The sequence below is a fragment of the Anabrus simplex genome, chromosome 1 (genome assembly GCF_040414725.1).
Source record: "Anabrus simplex isolate iqAnaSimp1 chromosome 1, ASM4041472v1, whole genome shotgun sequence".
Lineage (NCBI taxonomy): Eukaryota > Metazoa > Arthropoda > Insecta > Orthoptera > Tettigoniidae > Anabrus > Anabrus simplex.
Genome location: NC_090265.1, coordinates 107,385,278 through 107,407,797, shown reverse-complemented (window position 1 = coordinate 107,407,797; position 22,520 = coordinate 107,385,278). Strand labels below are relative to the sequence as shown.

Below are 22,520 nucleotides of genomic sequence, written 5' to 3'. Positions count from 1 at the left end.
AAGTTTACTTTCAAGTTTATTAGTAAATTCACTCAAAATATGAACTAATTGGTCTAGCTGCTGGTCACTATTATCGCTACTCTGCTCTGATAGAGATGATGAAGCATTGTCCCCGGTTACCATCGAATCTAACACAACATTTAAATTATTATCGCCCATTGTGGCTTCACTCTCTGAATTAATCATGTCAACGGTATAGTTTGCTCCCCCTGTACTACAATTAATATGCACTTTCCTTTCCACACTCCTATTTCTTAATTTTAACAGATTAATATTTTCTCTCGTCCAACTCATCACCTTGCGTTTCCCACATACGCAAAATTTCCACAAGACATATTATACACTCCACAGCGAACAAGAAATCTCCACAACAACTGTACATATCATGAAATCTGAGAGCAACTGTACCATTTCTGTGTGCATACCCTATCGTGACTCAGATCAGTCTTGCCCCACGTTGCTAGCGACATTGAAATCTTTCTATTTATATATAAATATAAATAATAATGACTAATGGAATTTGGGAGCCATAAATATACAAATAAATAATTCTTAAACTTTGCCGGCTGTTGAAACTCATCTTCAGGGTCGTTGCCTTGTGACAAGGAGATCTGAATCACTTGATACCTAAAAAATTAATATTGGAAAAGGAGTCCATCTGGTAATTTCCCCCACCCATAGAAATTAAACAGAATATATATTAATCTCATACAATATACTTAGTCAATTAAACCTGTATTTACCTAGAAATCCGAGCAGAGCTCGTCGTGATACACCCTTGAACATATATAACAAAATAAAGAGAATATTGATATAAATAATAAATGTCTTAATTTATGAAATAACTCTCTCTCAATAACTGGTACTCAGTTTATTCCGCAACGCAAAATATTCACACGCAGTCATGACTCATTTTTCAAGAATGGACTCCACTTTGCTGATGGCGTTGGTATAGTTTGAAAAGGCCCAACACGTTACCTTACGTAGACTCTCCGTAGAATTATATACGGCTAACATTCATAACCATAGAATGTTGTTACACTCCAGCATCTTTCTTCCTGGTTCCTTCAACAGCAGATCTCGAACTCCCAACATGGCATGGGACCTCTTCCCACAACTCGTACAAAACACCTCTCCGATTACCACCAGTATCACATCTGCACACTGCAAGCTGCCACTTCCAACTCTCGACGCGTGCTTGCACCACACTAGCCCAAGCCAACACAACAGCATCTTAAAATAGCCCAGTTCCTGGAATTTTCCACCTCAGCTCCGTCAACACGTAAACCCCCGCTCGGAGACTCGTCACGTACACAACCGGGAGATAAACTGAGTGATCGAAACACACTAGTCCCAAATAAAATATAGAGAGTATCCATAATAACGAGAGTTCCAAAAAGAGTTACTAAGCCGCGACGGCTAAATACACACATAAATGAAATATACACATGAATAAATAATAATAATAATAATAATAATAATAATAATAATAATAATAATAATAATAATAATAATAATATCTGACCGGGGTTTGTCAGGTTACAAGTGGATCCGATTCGTAATTCCCTACATTCCCAGAAACTAGCGTTAAACAATAGTATTACTGATCAAGGGACTGCTTCTAAAGCACAATCCCGAATCGACGATGCTTGTAGTCTACAGTAGACTAAATGGGTAATGGTACTTATCGCTAGGAAAGTACAACCATGGTATTTGTCACGTTGCGGTAGGAATCAAAAGTAGCGTAGACTCGCGATATTCCACACATTATGGTACTACTCACAGGTAATGTAATGCGCACATGTAACACAGACCTATGGTGTTTCTCACATTACTGCGTCATTTACAGGCAACGCAAACCGATGGCGTTCCTCTCATAGGTGTTCTAATCAGAGGGATTCGTACTGATCCCGTGATGTTCCTCACATTGTGGGTACTAATCATAGGCAAAGCAGGCCCATGGTGTCGCTCATACTAATTACAAGTACTGTAAAACTCACCCCGATTCACACACTGTCACTACTAATCACAAACCTATTGTGTACCTAACATAGTGGCACTACGCGCAAGTAAAAGCGAATCATGGTGTTCCCCGCGTGGTAGTACTAACTACAAGTAGTCTCATGGTTCTAATTCGATCATCCATTGGTCGCCCCTTTTAGTCGCCTCTTACGACAGGCAGGGGATACCGTGGGTGTACTCTTCGCCTGCGTCCCCCACCTACAGGGGGATCTTTTCGGTTTTTGGAGAAGCCGAAATGCAGGAACTTTCTCCCGTAGGAGTTTTTTTTATGTGCTGGGCTATTTGAGCAGCTCTCAATACAACTGGACTGAGCCAGGTTCGAACGCGCCAATCTGTGCTCAGAAGGCCAGCACTTCTTCCGTCTGAGCCACTCGGTTAAGGAAGGTAAAAGGATGTAGAAGCAGGACCCGTAATCAGTACTGTTTAAAAAAATGGTGGTATTAAAGCAGACTTAGCCAAGACAATGATAGGCCTATATCTGATATTTTGTTCTGGTAAGAGAAAAGTGGCAAGTACTGAAGTACATCAGTCATACAGAAGATATGCTTATAGAACAGCAATCTTACCTCATTGTTAACAGGACAACTTTTTGTTTATATATTCGAGCTCAACCTCTATATACTGCATGTTAACAATCAATTCCAGTTTCAATGCCTAGATCTTGTTCATCTGTCAGCTTTGACATCCTGCCAGTACCTCGTAAGGCCATTGACGAGTGCCTCCTTTCGCTCTTTTGTTAGAGGCACCCTTCATCCTCTAGGCTCTGGTTCGCTTTTGACTAACAGTCTAAATTCATCCCTGTTATTGATCTTTTTTCTGGGATGCCGAGGTGTCTCAGATGTTTTTCACATTCTTCGAACGAACTCGACTTTGTTGTCTTTGGTTTTATAAAATTCCAGATCATCTTAGTCAACCAGAAGTTCAAGTTCTGTTCAATTGCTGATGTTATTGACACTGTCATGCTGTGCCTTCTCTCATTAGATCTTAATCGTACCTGTCCGTCAACTACAGAAAATATTTTCGTGGGTGGAAATATATTACACGTATCTCTAAAACAAGGTATAAAGAGAGCCCTTTGAAATTCATCACATGCATATCAATTGAGCTCTCTCATTTATATCGTACACGGTCTTTGAAGGTATCGGATAATTTTGAAAAGTCATGACGATTTTGTCGGTTCCCATGAATATACGACATGATGGAAAGTGGAGAGGGGTGGGGGCGGGTGTGCATTGCATGTTATGTATGCGGAATTTGTACCGGGCTGTTTTTGTTTTGGTCATGTGAGGGACTGTGTTTTATAGAGGGTGGTTGGTAGGGTTGTAATTTTAATGGTCAGTCACATCACATCACCAGCACCGCTATTTCATGTGACAAAAGGTGGACATGTGGCGAGTGGCTGACGTGTTAATAATAACCTGGGTGATAATGGGCTCGCCTAACACGGTCGCAGGCGTGCTGGTCTTGCTGTTTTATATCTGATGGATCATTGGAACGAGTTTTCCAACTCTAGGCTGCCGACAACAAAACATGGCTCACCATCCATCAGTTCGCTGTCAGGCGCAACACTGCCACTGACGAGGTAAAGGCAGGAGCTTCACTCTTGTTGTTGCTGGACACCCAGCGCCCTACCAGCCTACTTTTCATATGACACGAATTTTTATTTCTCGAAAGGTCTGCCTTTATTTCGGAGAGAAAATAGCATCTCGAGAATAAAAGCGTTTGGTCTGCGCTTCACAGCACTATGAGAATTACAGCATTGTGCTGCTATCAACTGGAATGGAAGTCAGTTATGTACCAGGAATACCAAAACAGTGCAGCACAAACACAAGACATAAAGATTGCAGTGACTTTTTAAAGACATTTTCGCGACCCACCAGTATATAGAATTGTCCAGTAAGAACATTGTGTTATCAAAAATGTAGACTATATATAAGAGTTACTATGCATTATCAGGTCAATTAAAAACATCAATCGTGATCACCACCATCATAATCATCATCAAAAGCTCCCTCTAAGATTAATAGAGTGTCGGCCTCCAGATCAAAAGATCGTGGGTTCGAAACCGGTAGAGGTAGTCGGATTTTTTGATGGGTGGAAAAGAATTCCATTCGATAATCTATGCCGTACGATGTCGGCATGTAAAATAATTCTGGTGACACAATTGCTGTTTCACGAACAGAATTAAAAACTCAGTCATTGTTCGCCCACAAAAGATCCGGTTTACTCTGTCATTGGGTTGAGTGAAACGGAACGTGGACTATTTTTTCTGGTGGGTTAAGACTGCACTAACACGCTGAAGGTTTTTCGACTATGCAAGGATGAGAAAGAGCTAGGATTGGGAAGGAAGCGGCCGTGGACTTAAGATACAGTCCCAGCATTTGCCTGGTGTGGAAATGAGAAATCGTGGAAAACCATTTTCAGGACTGCCGACGGTGAGATTCGAACCCATTATCTCCCGAATGCAAGCTCACAGTAACGTCAAAATTGACGCAAAGGCAGCCTAAAAGGAGTCAAATTTAAATACCTGCACAGAGTAACTGAGGTTATACGATCATCACCACCACCATCATCATCATCATAATCATAACCATCATCATTTTCATCACACATGTAAAATTACAATATTGAAGGGGATGATTAACTTCCCTTTCAAGGTTAAAATTACGATGTTCTCTACTCCTGGCACGTTCAATTGAAGAAGAACTGACCTTAGACCAGTGGCGGCCGGTCAGTACGTGCTACCGGGCTCCAGCACGTAGCTTGGAACTGTAAGGAATATTATTTATGTACAGTACAATTATCCTGGTGCCTTTTCGTTGTTTTGAGTACGATATGAATTTGTGTTTTGTGAAAATCAGGACGAGATCTGTCGAACACCTAGCGCCGTTCTCCCGGGGAACAAGGCTCGTGCTCATGTGAAGTGAGCCCTTGCCTGTAGCCTGAAGGAAGCAATACGCAGGCGCAGCCAAGCTTGCAACACTCCTAGCCGGCGGAGTATACCGTAAACCGGGATCAACTTTCACTGATCCCGTTTATAGTTACTTCCTCTCCCGCAAGGGGGTAGAATTACTCGATGTCTCCTGCTACCCGGAGCGCAGCGAGGGATCCAGTCGGCCGTGCTTATGTTGAACGTGGTAAGCGAATCTGCCACTAGAGAGTAGCATCGTCTGGGTTCGAAAGTAAAGCGTAAGTGGAGGCAATCTATCTCACACATGCTTATTAAAATATCCATCTTCCTTTTGTGTCAAAAATATGGAATTCGTAGGTGAGTCAAACAATCTTTGACTGACCCTAAATGTTATCCCGCATTACAATGTAATTACTCTGGTGAAATGAAATAGCGTATGGCTTTTAGTGCCGGAAGTATCCGAGGACATGTTCGACTCGCCAGATGCAGATCTTTTGATTTGACACCCGTAGGCGACCTGCGAGTCGTGATGAGGATGAAATGATGATGACAACACGTACACCCAATGATGGTTAAAATTCCAGACCCTGCCGGGAATCGAACCCGGGATCCCTGTGACCAAAAAGGCCAGCGCGCTAACCATTTAGCCATGGAGCCGGACATTTACTCTGGTAACCTAATAGGGGAGGTCTCAATGAATCAGTTGGCAGCTCTTTCAGTTGCTTTGTGCAGTTTTTAATCTCGCGGTTATATTACTGGTGCGTGTTTTTCCTGTCATTGTGTTAGTGCTAAAGTTTATACGAAGATTTATCAAATTATTTATCCACTGCAGTGTATATAAAGTGAAATTAAATTAGTGTTCTTAGTGGGGATCTATATTCCCACGATTCTATTTGCACTGATGTAAGTTGCGCCATTAGGTTAGTAAAAACAATATTTCTTCAATGAGTTATTTATCTCGTAGACAGTTGTCGAAGAATTCATCTGCTTCCAAATTAATGTTGTTTTTGTTTGTTCTGAGTAATAAATTGCGAGAAAAGTTGTATTATTATTATTATTATTACTATTTCTATTATGATTATTATTATTAGTAGTAGTATTATTACCAAGTTTGAAGTATGCGTTGTTCATCATGGCAATATGCAGATTTAAAACAGCGTATTTAGCTTGTTTTTTGTAGCACGTAGGACGATTTTTTCACGAGCCGCCACTGCCTTAGACAACTGTCCGTGGGTATCAGGTAGTAGAGGAAGAGCCCGGCTGAGTGGCTCAGACGTTTGAGGCGCCTGGTCTTCTGACTCCAACTTGGCAGGTTCGATCCTGGCTCAGTCCGATGGTATTTGAAGGTGCTCAAGTACGTCAGCCCCGTGTCTGTAGATTTACTGGCACATAAAAGCAGTATTTCCATGTCATCGATGCTTGCTGTTGACTTGCTTTTATATGGATTCATGAGAATAGCGCGTTAAAACATTTTTCCATAATGCATTTGATCACAGACCGCACAAACAATAGGACGAAATTTATTATTCTGATGAAGCTGATGCCGATATATTGAGAGACTCCAGCTCAAAGGGTTTAAATGCGAAATGATCCTGTAGAACTTAATATTAATCAAGACATCGAGCGAGTTAACCGAGCGGTTAGGATCGCGTAGCTGTGAGCTTGCATTCGGGAGATGGTGGGTTCGAATCCCACCGTCGGCAGCCCTAAAGATGGTTTTCCGATGCTTCCCATTTTCACACCGGGCAAATGCTGGGTATGTACCTTAATTAAGGCCTCAGCTGCTTCAAAGAACACAAAATTGCAACTAGCACACTTTCTCATATTCCCCATTGCCATCTATGCAGCTGGGCCCTAGTCAATGAAACAGGTAGATAAAAGAAAAATGGAGAGATTCGAGATGTGGATTTATCGACACATTTTACGAATTTTTTCGACTGAACACCGAACTAAAGAGTCCGTTCTGGAAGAACTAGGCATCCAGACTAGGCTTCTAGAGCGGATCAGCCAGACTTTCTTCCGGTACTTTAGACACATTGCCTGAAGAACAGGCATTCCGCAGAAGCTTGTGGTGGAGGGAAAGATTAATGGGAAGAGATCGCGAAGAAGACATCCAATCAGGTCGGTGGACCAGCTGCAGCCTCTGGTGGGGAAATCATTCCACTAGGCAACTCGTATAGCGACAGGCCGCCAGACATGGGGAAAGAAAATCATGACAGTGAAATCATAAACGACGCCATGCCCTGTGAAGGGTAGATGATTGAGGAGGAGAGCTTCCTTCCCAAACCTAACCGTTTCCAATCCTTGCGTTGCCGGAAACTTTCAATGTGTTAGAGCGACGTTGAAACCACTAGCAAAAATTAAGCAGGACAATAATTAAAAAGAGTAACTACCGCTTAAACTATCGAAACCAGTTAGAACCTTCCTAACATCCCTTACAGAGGCTACCCAAATGAGACCAGGAAATGGTCCGTGGAACACAAGGTAGAGTTCAGAAAGAAATTGAAGGAATACTGGGCGAACAGAAGAGCTCAAGGTACCAACAGGAAAACAGCCGCCAAATGCACCACTAAGAATACCACAAGTGAAAAACAACAACAACGTCCGGCTCCATGGCTAAATGGTTAGCGTGCTGGCCTTTGGACACAGGGGTCCCGGGTTCGATTCCCGGCAGGGTCGGGAATTTTAACCACCATTGGTTAATTTCTCTGGCATGGGGGCTGGGTGTATGTGACGTCTTCATCATCATTTCATCTTCATCATGACGCGCAGGTCGCCTACGGGAGTCAAATCAAAAGACCTGCACCTGGCGAGCCGAACATGTCCTCGAACACTCCCGGCACTAAAAGCCATACGCCATTTTTACAACAACAACAAGCGGCCCAAACTAACTAAAAAACAAAAAATATCGTATATTTGTGTGCTGAAAGTTTTGTTTATTGTATTAGGTTATGAATAACCATGTACAGTATTCGATTATTTTGCTTTATATTTATGTACTTTTATTATTACTTATTTAATTCCGTAGTCATTCACTAAATAGTCAATATAAATAGGTCTACAACTCGAGCTCCAGTTTATTATAATTTTTTAACAATTTGATTTACGTTGACTCGACACAATAGGTTTTTATGGCGACTATGGGATAGGGAAGGTCTGAGAGTGGGAATCGACCATGGCCTTAATTAAGGTACAACTCTCAGCATTTGCCTGGTGTGGAAACGGGAAAGTACGGAGTACTATCTTCAGGTCTGCCGACAGTTACGTTAATCAAACCGCGCAGCACTCGTTCGCTACTCCATATTCTCTCTGGTAGATAAATTCTGGAGCTCTCGTTGTATTATTACCACAGACAACTGACTGCATGTATCAGTAATGATTCCAATAAATACTCTGACCAGTTGCTGGCCACCCATTTTATTCATTCACTCCACATGAAGAGTCGACTCTTTAAATAACAATAACACTGTTAAATATCTCAGTAACTAAATAAACGAAATAAACAACCAGCGAATAAACTATTATCAGAGAAAGGCAGTGACTGAAAAGAAATAAACACATTATAAAGCGGGCGACATTGCTGAAATGGAGATGAGCGAGGCAAGTGGCCAGAAGCTCAAATGAGAAATGGATGGAGCGGTTCCTATGCTGGCGTCACATAGCATAGTCGAAGAGTGTAGGACGCTTCCGACTTCGCTGGCATGATGGCATAAAGAGATGCGCAGGAGCAAAATTGATGCAAAATGGATGGAAACTGTCCAGGAAAGAACGGCATGGAAAATCTGTAAGAGACCTATGTCTAGGAGTGGACGTCGTCCCCAGGCTGAAGAAGGAGAAGAAGATAGAATAATATATCCCCTAAAATAGGGCTGACAAGGTTATCTCATCACTTACTGGTGGAGAACAGGATTCATCATCCACAAAAGTTTCCAAAATTGCCGAGACATTATATGAACTGAAATTAAATGGAAAACTAGAACACACATCATCACACAGACGAACGAGGTGAAAGTTACGAGTTAATGAATAATATAAAGAAACAGTCATTTCCTTCGCAATTTCATTGTTTTAAATTCTCTTTCAAGGCACGGACTTCATAAAGGAAGGTACGATGACGTTGTACAATCTTTAAAAGTAGTGGTGAACTTTTTCACTTCTTCAGCACAGCTGTGTGGAGATAGAGGATTGTTAAGTCTAAACACTCGTGGAGTGAAAAAGAAAAAAGTGCATACAGAAAATGCACCTTCGGTGTCCGGCTGGTTAAGTAAACTACCATAAAAACACGATCCTCAACGCTCATGGAGTGTTGTTAGAAGACGCAGCGAAACTACGTTAGCAGCGTGCCCAAGTCACGCGGAGAAAGAAAACCCATTTACGTCCACTATACTCCGGAGATGAGGTACACGGCCGCGAGTCAAGTGTGTGAGTTGAGAGTTTTCAGGGCAAATGTGTACAGTATTTTACATTGCATGCTCTACCTCGTCTTACGTAAGACGAAGTTAAAAGATAAGCGACATTTGCATTAGGCCTGGAGACTGTGCTTATGCTAAATAGTTGGAAGAGAATAATTGATGACTTGGCTACATATTTATTCCTTAATCAGATCACAACAGCCCATTATCACAACAATATATAACAATACGGAAGTATGATTGCTCTTCGCTGGACGCTCCAAAACTTCGATGATATATATATTCAAAATGATTTTCAATAAAGGTATGTCCAGCTACTTAGCTGAATGGTCAGCGTAGTGGATTTCGGTTCAAAGGGTCTTGAGTTCGATTCGGAGCCAGGTAATTAAATCTTAAGCGAGTAATTCCCCTGGCAAGGGGACAGGCTATTTGTGCTATCTCCAACATTCCTACAACTCACACTACAGACATCACCCACCCTCGTCAGAGGGTCTACTTCATAAGGGCTGCATCAGGTCACCAATAACCACATAAAATTATTAAGTACGGTATTTCTCACCCTCCTCTGCCACCACCACCTCTAGATGGATAGCTTGTACCGAAGTTGCTGTTTGAGTATCCTGGGCTGGAGCCAGAGGATGAATGGTAACCTGAGCTGTTATTGCCGTAGTTATAATTGGAGATTCTGCTGCCGGAGGAGTCAAATGCCACAGGGCCAGCCCAACTTTGAGATCTTCTGTGCTGACCTCTGCCGTGATCTGAAACAGAAATATACATAAAACTTACAGAATTACGAGAGATCATTTATATGATTATTGACAAATAAGTACTAATTAGACTCTGCCGTTACAGTTGTAACTTCATTGCGAAGAAAAAAAAACGAATAAAGTGATTAGCTATTATTATTATTATTATTATTGCTTTTTTACAAGTTGATTTACGTCGCACCGACACAGAGATAGGTCTTATGGCGACGATGGGACAGGAAAAGGCTAGGAGTGGAAAGGAAGCGGCTGTGCCCTTAATAAGGTACAGCCCCAGCATTTGTCTAACGTGAAAATGGGAAACCACGGACAACCATCTTCAGGGCTGCCGACAGTGGGGTTCGAACCTATCTCCCGAATACTGGACAATGGCCTCACTTGAGCGACTGCAGCTATCGAGCTGGATGCTATTATTATTATAGTTATTATTAAACTAACAACTACGGCTTTTCCGTCGCTTAACATGTCACACAATTTCCAATTCTCTTGGGTAGGTGATCAAATAAAACAATATAAATTCCACGTTTAGAAAGAAACAAAAAAAAAAGGCTTTCATCTTATTCCCTATCAGTATCACTGTATTTTTCCTACGGCGCTACTTTATCTAGTCTACATGTATTTTGTAGTAAGTGACTGGTTCCTTCAATTTTCTAAACATTCACTTATTCGCCTTTCGCTGCAATAATTTCAACCAACATCTAACAAACAATAAACAATCTGTAAGTGTACGGCTTTGGCAGGATTTTCACATTTCTCGTAAAATAAGTTATAATGAACGAACGACAATGTAGCTGACAGTTGGAGAATAAGGGCTGCACTCGACAGTTTGCGACAGAACACTTAGATGATTACGAAATTACAAAGAAGAGATGTAGGAGATTATTTGCCTATTTGAACTTTCCCTTAAAATAATAATTATCCACCACCATCTTTACCATCCCCAGGGAGGGATCACTACCTACGCTGTTTATGCAAGATTTTTAAAAATTCCGATAATGCAACGAGTTGGAAATTAAGTGGAAGTGTAGACAGCTAAATTGTTATAACGACTGTTATTTCTGTTTCATACAAGGTTTGGGTGAAGCCTTCGTGGCTCAGGCGGCAGCGCGCCGGCCTCTCACCGCTGGATTTGTGAGATAAAACGGAGGCGGAACAGGTATTTCTCCGGGTACTCCGGTTTTCCCTGTCATAATTTAATTCCACCAACACACTCCATTAACATTTCATTTTATCTATCAGTCATTTATCATTGCCCCAGAGAGTGCGACAAGCTTCGGCAGCCGGCACATTTGCTATCCTCGCCGCTAGATGGGAGCTTCATCCATTCCATTCCTGACCCGGTCGAATGACTGGAAACAGGCTGTGGATTTTCATTTTCATTTTCACAAGGTCTGGGTACATCGTCATGATGAGTACGATAAGGGTCAGACACTACCTTACAGCCTTGAGAACTAAAGTACCCGTTAGAAAATCATTTACCGGGCGAGTTGGCCGTGCGGTTAGGAGCGCGCGGCTGTGAGCTTGCACCTGGGAGATATCAATCAATCAATCAATCAATCAATCAATCAATCAACCAATCAATCAATCAATCAATCAATCAATCAATCAATCAATCAATCAATCAATCAATCAATCAATCAATCAATCAATCAATCAATCAATCAATCAATCAATCAATCAATACCGATCTGCATTTAGGGCAGTCGCCCAGGTGGCAGATTCCCTATCTGTTGCACAAGCAAGGGTTCGAACTCCACTGCCGGCAGCCCTGAAGATGGTTTTCCGTAGTTTACCATTTTCACACCAGGTAAATGCTGGGGCTGTACTTTAATTAAGGCCACGGCCGCTTCCGTCCCAATCCTAGGCCTTACCTATCTCTTCGTCGCCATAAGACCCATATGTGTCGGTGCGACGTAAAGCCAAATGCAAAAAAAAAAAAAAATATATATATATATATATATATAAATAAAAAATAGGAATATCATTTGTAATTTTGACGCAATATTTCGAAAGAAGCAACTGTGACCAAATTTAAGGGCACCCTTTGAGTATTCGCCGGGAGTAAAGCATGGTAAATGATGGGAATACCGAGTATTCATTATGCTCAGTAGGCCTATATTCACAAATCAACTACACTGGCTAATCAATCTACATGCAAAATTGTTCACTTTTAGAACAGATAGCACCTAAAATAAAATACGGTATCTAATATGAAAAGCCGATGTGAGGTAAAACAATTTAAAGCAATTAAGGCATTTTAATCTGAAGCCATAGTTTCATTTGGAACCAATAAACATGTGGATTATAAATCACACGTACCTATGGCGTTCTTACTGCAGCTACTGGGATCACTTTTACTGGGAGGCTAATTTGCTTGCTTGGAAGAGAAAAGGCGGTAGAGGGAAATCACAAAGAAACCTGGCAAGGGAATCACAATACAAGGAAAGAAAATAAAAACTATGAAATTTCCCGATGGTATTTGTTATTTTATATGAGTCTGCAGAAGATCTGGAGAAATTGGTGAATGGTATGGAGAAGGAGTACAAGATGAAAATAATAAATCTACACAAAAGTAAGTGCAGTCGAACGAAGTCAGGTAATGCAGGATATATTAGATTAGGACATGAATGCTTAACGGAAGTAGATGAATACAGCCACTTGCGCAGAAGAATAACTGACTCAGAAAAAAAAAAAAGAAGCTTTTGAAATGCGGTATTAGAGAAGATACTGAAAGGGACATAGTTAGAAGATGGGTAGATCAAATCACAAAAAGAGATACTGAATCGAATTGGTGAGAGGAGAACGATGTGGCGAAATTTGGCCAGAGGAAGAGACAGAATAATATAACACATCTTATGACACTCAGGACTTGTACAGTTCGTCTTTGAGGGAAGTGCAGGTGGCCAGAACGGTAGGTGTAAAGAAGGGCATGGATATGACAAACAGAGTAGATGTAGTAGTTACGTAGAAGTGGAAAGGATAGGGTGTCATGGAGTGCTGCGTCAAGCCAGTCTATGGACTAATTACTCAAAAACAACAACAACAATAATAAGTTATTTTAAAGATGATAACTTATTGAAAAAGTAATAATAATAATAATAATAATAATAATAATAATAATAATAATAATAATAATAATAATAATAATAATAATAATAATAATAATAATAATAATAATAATAATAACCACGTGTGGTACTGAGCATACATCAGCATTTAACCGGGTCCCTGAGCAGGTAAGGCGTTCAGGGGCTTCAACATGGAGTAAGCTTCGAGTACTCTGAAAGAAAATCAAGCTTCCAGTACTCTGAAGGAAAATCCCACTCAGGAAAGCCACCGAAATTTTGATTTCCCAGTCTTTTCACCGGTATGTAATCCAGAACACTCGCTTATAGAGGCTGCAGACGCTTAGTGCTACTGATTTTTTCCCGATGTATACTGTACTAGAACATCATTTTTAAGGAAACAAGCTTGCCCAAATTTAAATTTTGCGATATACTTAATTTCTGACATTCAGAACGACATGAATTTGTACACGCTACTACACATGCGAGCAGGTCCCAATGAAGGCAATCAGGGACAGGGTGGGGGCAAGCCTAATTGCTGAAGCAATTAGAGCGTCAGGGGCAACTGCATGATTAACTTGCAATTCCGCTCGACCCTTGACGATCTTACTGCACCATGACTTATGCGGGCAGGCACGCGAGTAACGTGCAACTACGTTTGGTCCAATGGTGGCAAATTTTCTCACAACACGTGTCCAATTAACTTCCAAATCAATGTGCAAAGGTTTCATGTCTCTTCAAACATGAACATCGCCTAGAAAAATATCCACATAAATCCACGGTCAAGCATTTTCTCATCTGTTAACATGCACTAGAAACCATGTCAACATATGAAGGTAATTCACAATGAACAGTTCGCCAGAAGAGTCGACATGGGTTAGTCGTAATTATCATGATGCTCTTTTCTGCACTGAAGTTTCCAACAAAACGTTTTGAATAGGAAAGGAATATACACATTGCACAATCTTTGGCCTAATTTTAGTCCACTTTCATCAGAAAAATATGCCATTTTGGTCATCTTTGTAGGGAGGCTTAGGATTTTGATTCTAATACCATTCGTATCGCGCAGTGCGGGTAGGGGGGATGGGGGGATGGGGGGATGGAACTTCATACGACTTCACTAGAGGTTGCCAACTGACAAAGTACATTGCATTTAGATTAATTTTGTACTATGTAGAGGTGGAGAAAATGAGTTCCCACATGGCAATAAAACATTTCTGGACCTATGTTCATATAACATATTTTCTTCTTCATCGTGCCGGGCTTGAGTGGCTCGGCGCTGGCTTTCTGACCCCAAGTTGGCAGGTTCAATCCTGGCTGAGTGCGTTGGTATTTGAAGGTGCTCAAATACGACAGCCCTGTGTCGGTAGATTTACCGACAATTAAAGAACTCCCGCGGGACAAAATTCCGGTACATCGGCGTTTCCCAAAACAGTAAAAGTAGTTAGTGGGACGTAAAAAAACACCATTTTTATTTACTACTTCTACGTGTCAGGAACGTCTCCTGAATGTTTGGCCTACCTCACTGTTACATCCCGTATATTTTCTTCCCTTAATTAACTCTATGATGTGGTTGTTCAGCACTGTCCTCAAATGTAACAGTCCGCTCAATTAACAACAGCACATTTTTCTTTGTCAATGGCAACAATGTCCAGCCGACGTACACCCTACACCTCCTGTAGTCATGTCTACTACAGGTCACTTCATGTAGACCTACCTCCAAATCAGACTCCTATATACGAACATTAATTTGTGTAGAATTTGCTACCAGGAAATTTAGGAATATGCCTTTCAATTTAGAAGGAAGAGCAGTCGTCTAAGTTGATGATATACTGTAAACGTGGCCAACAGTGTCAAATACCTTGTTATTGTCGAAGAATAAAGAAGACCACTATAATAAATTTTTTTCGCGTTTTGCCTTTAATAATATATCATTTAATGATGACATAGGCCTATTTGTACTGATGCCACCTGTGAATGTATATCCCCTATGATTTGGATTTAAATCTACATACTGGCTCAGGATTCGGTTCGAACAACCTTCAATGATATATGCTCTTAAGGACAGAGCAGATAATAATTGGTCTATAATTATTTTAATCATCATTGGTTAATTTCGCTGGGACGGGGGCTGGGTGTATGCGTCGTCTTCATCATCATTTCATCCTCATCACGACGTGCAGGTCGCCTACGGGAGTGAAATCGAAAGACCTGCACCTGGTGAGCCGAACTTGTCCTCGGACACTCCCGGCACTAATAGCCATACGCTTTCATTCAACGGCAACTGTTATGCAGGTTTTATGCAATTAACATTATTTTTCTATCAAGGCACCTGTTTATGCAAGAATGTTCTACAATTTAGCTGTCACCGATAGTCTAGGCATTACTGAAGAAGGGCATTAGGGACATGATGAGCGAAGTAATTTCTCGTTGCTCTCCTCACTGAGTCGGAAAGTGTTTTTACATACTGCACATCAGCCTGCCAAGACCACCAAAATGCACGTATCAATCGACCTCATGATAGACACTTTGCACACCATTCATAACGGAGACTGACTGCGTTACTAACATTGCTTATAACGCCGATATAACATCGAACAATGAACAACAAATTTTGGATGCTTGTCTATTATGGTGAAAATAAAAATATGCCATATTTTTTCATCAGATCTTACATCTCGAAAATGATGGCTACATTGACAGATTAACTCTGGTTTTCGACAAAATAGTACTCTGCCACGCGCGCGCAAACGGGACAAAATACAATTTTAAATTTTATATACCTTGCTTAAAAAGCGTGCATATTTCTGTTTTAGGCTTTCTTCATTCACAAGTGTTTGCAGACCGAACGCGGAGTGATGTTACAGTTTTGAATGAGGATGTTAAGTATGTATGTTTGTACCGGCATGCGTAGAATGAATAAACAGATCGTTATCTATGCCGCGCCATATGCCTATTCTCGGTCAACATAACTATTTGATGATTTTTTTCGACTTGTTAATTTTTTATCAGTTTCCATTCAAGCTACTCGGTTCTGAAACGCCCAAGCCTGCGTATCTTTCTTTAAGGGTTTCTGGTGATTAGCCAAAACACTAGAAGTTCTAATGAAAAGCATGCACAGGCTCGACGTATTTACTCTTTTTAAATGAAGTTCTCACATTTCCAGTGCGTGTTAGAGGCGCCGGAGTTGTGTGTTTCACGGCTCCCAGCTGTCGTGAATTCGTTAGTAACGATATCTGTGGCTGGCTCCCAGTAAGCTCTGGGGCAAACACAGGCTAAGCACCCCATCATCCCTCGCAGTTCATTAGCGAGAATTGGATCCTAGCAACTGACTTCTTCTGTTTGTCTGAGGATAAGCACTACGCTTGGCTGCCGTGGGAATGCCACACACTCGCTTCTGGCAGCAATAGGGATAAAGCACTCGCTTACTTGTTGGGTTCAACACTAGGCGTTATTGCCTTATTTTGTACCCCATTATTCATTAAAGGATTGAAACTTCAAGATGAGCACGCACCAAATATATCTGATATCATAGCTTTTTGCTGAAGGAGCACTTTAGACACTGGAATGATTCAAGAGGCTTGATCTTCGCCTCAGACGACTACAATAAACGAGCGAGATTGTAGAGCAAATTGCGACGATAGTTGAAGGGAGAAATAATATTGCCTTCACTATCACTGAGGGAACATTTTCCCGTCAGGGTGTTACGCTGCACAGACACACGAGGCAAACGAAATATTCACCCATTAACATTTTCACGTTCAAAAATATTATCACGATAATATTAATTCACATAATGCAGTATAAATTATTCATTTAAGAAACATATTACTTCAAAATTACGAATTCAACTAATTACAACAATGACAGCATTTGCCTCTTCGAACATACAAGCTCAAAAAACTATAATATGTTACTGGGTTTGCGTCACACTAACGAAGTTTGCAGTACTCGGACACGACGAGATACCAGAATTTTGTTTCATAGGAGTTTGTTCACGTGCTGATAAATCTACTGACAGCACCTTCAGATATCACTGGACTGAACTGGGCATAGAGCCCGCCACCTAGGATCCAGAAATCAGCGCTCTACTGTCCTAGCCATTCAGCCCTGTATCGAAAAACTGATAAACCGCAAGTACTAAACATCTTCAGTGCCAGCTCTCCTTTTTAAATTTTTTTTTCATGGAGTCGTCGTTTTAATGAATGAAAGAAAGAAAGAAAGAAAGAAAGAAAGAAAGAAAGGAAGGAAGGGAAGAAGGAAGGAAGGAAGGAAGGAAGGAAGGAAGGAAGGAAGGAAGGAAGGAAGCGGCGGCCGTGGCCTTAATTAGTGACAGTAAGCCTCAGCATTTGCCTGATGTTAAAATATCTGTCGACGCTGAGGATCATACCCACCAGGTTGAGGTCAGAAGGCTAGGGCCTCAACCGTCTAAGCCACTCAGTCCGGAGACCCCAATTAGATTATGGTTTCAGTGAATGTGATCCACACCAGAACTACTTGATACGAGAACTGCAAAAAAGCCAAAGGAATGCAGCACGATTTGTTCTGGATGATTTCCAAGAGAGGAGTAGTGTTAAGAAAATGTTACAAACTTTCGGCTGAGAAGACTTCGGAGTAAGGAGAAAAGATACTCGACTAAGTGGTATGTTCCGAGCTATCAGTGGAGAGATGGCGTGGAATGATATTAGTAGGTATACGAATAAGCTTGAACGGAGCTTTTAAAAGTTGAAACGATCATAATATGAAGATAAAGTTGGAATTCAAGAGGACAAATTAGGGCAAAATATTCATTTACAGGACAAGGAGTAAGGGATTGGAATAATTTATCAAGATAAATGTTCGATAAATTTCAAGTTCTTTTAAAATATTTAGGAAAAGGCTACGTAAACAACTGATAGATAATCTGTCACCTGGACGACAGCCTTAAATGCAGATCATTGATAACTGACTGATTGACTGATGGCAAACTACTGGGTCAATACATAAGTTCGGCGGTTCTTATATTTGATATTATTTTACTGTCACTGTCACGCACTGTAACTCACAATCACTCAGTGATGTATTCACCTCCACTCTCTATGACCTCCTGCCAACGTTCAGGTAGCAGTTGAATGCCTCGCCTGTAGAACTGCTTTGATTTTGACTGGATCTGTTAGCCATTGATCAAGAGGAGCTTCGTCAGGGAACACTTGCCCATGAATGTGGTTAGAAAGAGAGGGGAAAAGATGGAAATCTGAGGGAGCAAGGTCAGGTAATAGCGGAGGATGAGAAAGAGGTTCCCAGCCAAGTTCAGCAATCACACCTTTGGTCAATTGCGCAGTATGCGGACGAGCGTTTTCATGGAGCAATAAGACTGGTTGTTGTCTTTTGTTGTCAACTGCAACAGCAAGCCGTCTTAGCTGGTCACTATACACATCAGAGGTAATCGTTACGTTTTTCGTAAGAAGTTCATGGTGAAGAATGCCATCTTTGTTCCACCAACCACACAACATGATTTTCTGTGGATGGGCACTATCCTTGGCCGGGGGAGTTGCTTTTATTGATGGGCTAAGCCACTGTTTCCTCTTCTTCATGTTGACATACAGGCACCATTTCTCGTCACCGGTGACACTGTTCGAAAGGAATGCTTCGTCTACACAAGCCAAACGGTGCCGGGCAAGCAATGACGAACAGATGTTTACTCGTTGATTTTTGTTAGTGTCACTTAGCACATGTGGTACCCATATACCCAATTTCTCTACCTTAACCATCGAATGCAAATGGCGTACAATAGTTAAATGATCACATTAAAGAACTTAAGCCATTTCCCGCGCTGTTTGACGAGGATTCTCATGAAGCAACTCATTCAAGCAATTTTCGTCAAAACCTGAAGGTCTTCCAGAACGTTGATCAAACCATCCTGCTCAAAAGCGGGAAAACGGGAAAACCATTTTGTGCTGTTCTTTCAGCAATTGCTTCATTCCCATACACGTCACAAATTGTTCTCGCAGCTCCTGATGCAATGGATCCTCGGTTAAACTCTAAAATGTGTCGGAAATGCTCACTTTTCTCAACGTGACATTCCATATCCATTTGTCTGAAATATACATAAATAATACGTTCGCAATCAAAGAATATAACAACAGAATAACGATAAGCAATCCCTTCACGTCACATTGTTGCCAACCCAAAAGAATACCGCACGAACTTATGCATCGACCCTATATTTTAGGCGGTATAGTAATCCTGATGAACAGTCCTACCCCACACCCTACCCTTCTCTTTTTAACACTTGTTGTATGGTCCTGGGAAAGGTAGATGCTGCATACAGGAAAATCAAGGAAACCTTTGGAGAAAGGAAATCTAGGTGTATGAATATTAAGAGCTCAGATGGAAAACCACTTCTAGGGAAAGAAGACAAAGCAGAAAGATGGCAGGAGCATATCCAACAGTTGTATCAAGGTAAAGATGTAGATAATTTGGTTCTGGAACATGAAGAGGCTGTTGATGCTGATGAAATGGGAGACCCAATTTTGAGGTCGGAGTTTGACAGAGCTGTGAGAGACCTCAATAGGAACAAGGCACCTGGAATTGATGGCATTCCCTCTGAATTACTGACTGCCTTAGGCGAAACCAGCATGGCAAGGTTATTTCATTTAGTGTGCAAGATGTATGAGACAGGAGAAGTCCCATCCGATTTTCGGAAGAATGTTGTTATACCTATTCCCAAGAAAGCCGGTGCTGACAGGTGTGAAAACTACCGCACCATTAGTTTAGTATCTCATGCCTGCAAAATTTTAACACGTATTATTTACAGAAGAATGGAAAAACAAGTTGAAGCTGAGTTGGGAGAAGATCAATTTGGCTTCAGAAGAAATGTAGGAACACGTGAAGCAATCCTGACTTTACGTCTGATCTTAGAGGATCGAATCAAGAAGGACAAGCCCACGTACATGGCATTCGTAGATCTAGAAAAGGCATTCGATAATGTTGATTGGACCAAGCTATTTATGATTCTGAAGATGATAGGGATCAGATACCGAGAACGAAGAATTATCTACAATCTGTATAAAAATCAGTCTGCAGTGATAAGAATCGAGGGCTTTGAAAAAGAAGCAGCAATCCAGAAAGGAGTGAGGCAAGGCTGCAGTTTGTCCCCTCTCCTTTTCAATGTTTACACAGAACAGGCAGTAAAGGAAATCAAAGAGAAATTTGGAAAGGGAATCACAGTCCAAGGAGAAGAAATCAAAACCTTGAGATTTACCGACGATATTGTTATTTTATCTGAGACTGCAGAAGATCTTGAGAAGTTGCTGAATGGTATGGATGAAGTCTTGGGTAAGGAGTACAAGATGAAAATAAATAAGTCCAAAACAAAAGTAATGGAGTGCAGTCGAACGAAGGCAGGTGATGCAGGAAATATTAGATTAGGAAATGAAGTCTTAAAGGAAGTAGATGAATATTGTTACTTGGGTAGTAAAATAACTAACGATGGCAGAAGTAAGGAGGACATAAAATGCAGACTAGCACAAGCAAGGAAGAGCTTTCTTAAGAAAAGAAATTTGCTCACTTCAAACATTGATATCGGAATTAGAAAGATGTTTTTGAAGACTTTTGTGTGGAGCGTGGCATTGTATGGAAGTGAAACATGGACGATAACTGGTTCAGAAAGAAAGAGAATAGAAGCTTTTGAAATGTGGTGTTACAGAAGAATGCTGAAGGTGAGATGGGTAGATCGAATCACGAATGAAGAGATACTGAATCGAATTGGTGAGAGGAGATCAATTTGGCTAAATTTAACGAGAAGAAGAGATAGAATGATAGGACACATCTTAAGACACCCAGGACTTGTTCAGCTGGTTTTTGAAGGAAGTGTAGGTGGTAAGAACGGTAGGGGTAGACCAAGATATGAATATGACAAGCAGATTAGAGCAGATGTAGGATGCAATAGTTATGTAGAAATGAAAAGGTTAGCACAGGATAGGGTGGCATGGAGAGCTGCATCAAACCAGTCTATGGACTGATGACTCAAACAACACAACAAGAACACTTTATAATCTCCTATCTCCTCCTCGTTATCCTAACACACCCTCTTCGCTGACAGCCAGTTCTATTTTCTTTCTTCCGTAAGTCCCATTAGTATTGTTGGCTCCCAATGAATTCCATTTAGTTCGCAGAGATGTCCCTCGCCTGTCAAATGGAAGTGGGACTCCGTTACTCCTATAGGTCCGAGGTTTCCTTAAACATTCTGAGCGTGTTTGGTAAAAAACTGTGAAGCAGGATGCTACGCCAATTACACCTAGTCTCGGTGAGAATCTCTTTACTAACGGGTTACGGGTCATCGGTGGACTGCATAGTCCTAGCCACCTGAGCACTTGGAGGGCCATGACTCAGAAATGTCCGAGATGCCCACTCCTATTCCATAGCAACTGGTACCCCAAATCTCAGGCCACTTAGTAGGACACTCAGACGTTGACCATTGTTCACGAACTAGGACGTGACTACAGTAACTCAGCACAAACCACTATTTTAACACTGTCTTGGGAAGAAAATACAATACCTACTGATCAAATTTGTAACAATGTGTTGAATAATTTATAATCAAATTAACGATCCTCTACCGCATATACACCAGCAGGTTATTATCTAAAACTACTGATGATATCTGGATTTCTCAGTTTATTTTACAACAAAACTGGTGGATCTTTCACCGGAACACGCAACATCAGAATTATTATAAGAGAAAAAACAAAATTATATCGTATGGTATGAATTATTTGATAAGAAATATAAACTGAAATTTTCCTTTAGCTTCCATGTCACACTGCCAGTATTTTTATTTTCTGCAACATTTTTGTATTTCGTTACATAGTCAATTTTCAAATTTCTTCAAATGTGCAGATTTCGTTCCTAATTCTTTTCTTAGCCGGAATTTCCACATTATAGCCCAATAATAGTTTAATAATGGACTCGTGTACTGTAACTCCTAAAGAAACAGTGCTAAACAAACGAAAGACCGCGAAACAGGTATACATTTTCAGAAACCTTACTGTCAATGCAATAAAATTGTTGTTACAACTTCCGTATAACAACCCCATAGTTAAAATCCGTTGGTAGCACGCAAGTAAAGGTTTATCTTCCGCATAGCCAAATTGCAGTCTGCATCAAAATGTTTATATGACAGTCGTAGTACACGCTCTTTAAATGGCGTTAGGAACAGTCTTGATGGCGCCAAAATACAGTTAAGCCAATATGTCAAGGACGAGTTAGTTAATCGCTGGGTGGTGCGTCACCCTTCTCAGGATGTCTAAACGGAAAATCAATGTGTTTGAGACAGGAATGTCGCTAAGTGAGATAATGAATGTCC

The 22,520-nt window shown here is 41.0% G+C and overlaps 1 protein-coding gene across 1 annotated transcript in view; it reads right to left on the bottom strand.

The window, feature by feature from the left end:
• LOC137502947 (uncharacterized) overlaps positions 1–22,520 on the bottom strand; it is a 260,809-nt gene that overhangs the window by 23,404 nt on the left and 214,885 nt on the right. The window contains exon 2 of the mRNA XM_068230180.1: positions 9,905–10,103. Coding sequence (XP_068086281.1) covers positions 9,905–10,103 — 199 coding nt within the window. The remainder of the gene's footprint in view (positions 1–9,904; positions 10,104–22,520) is intronic.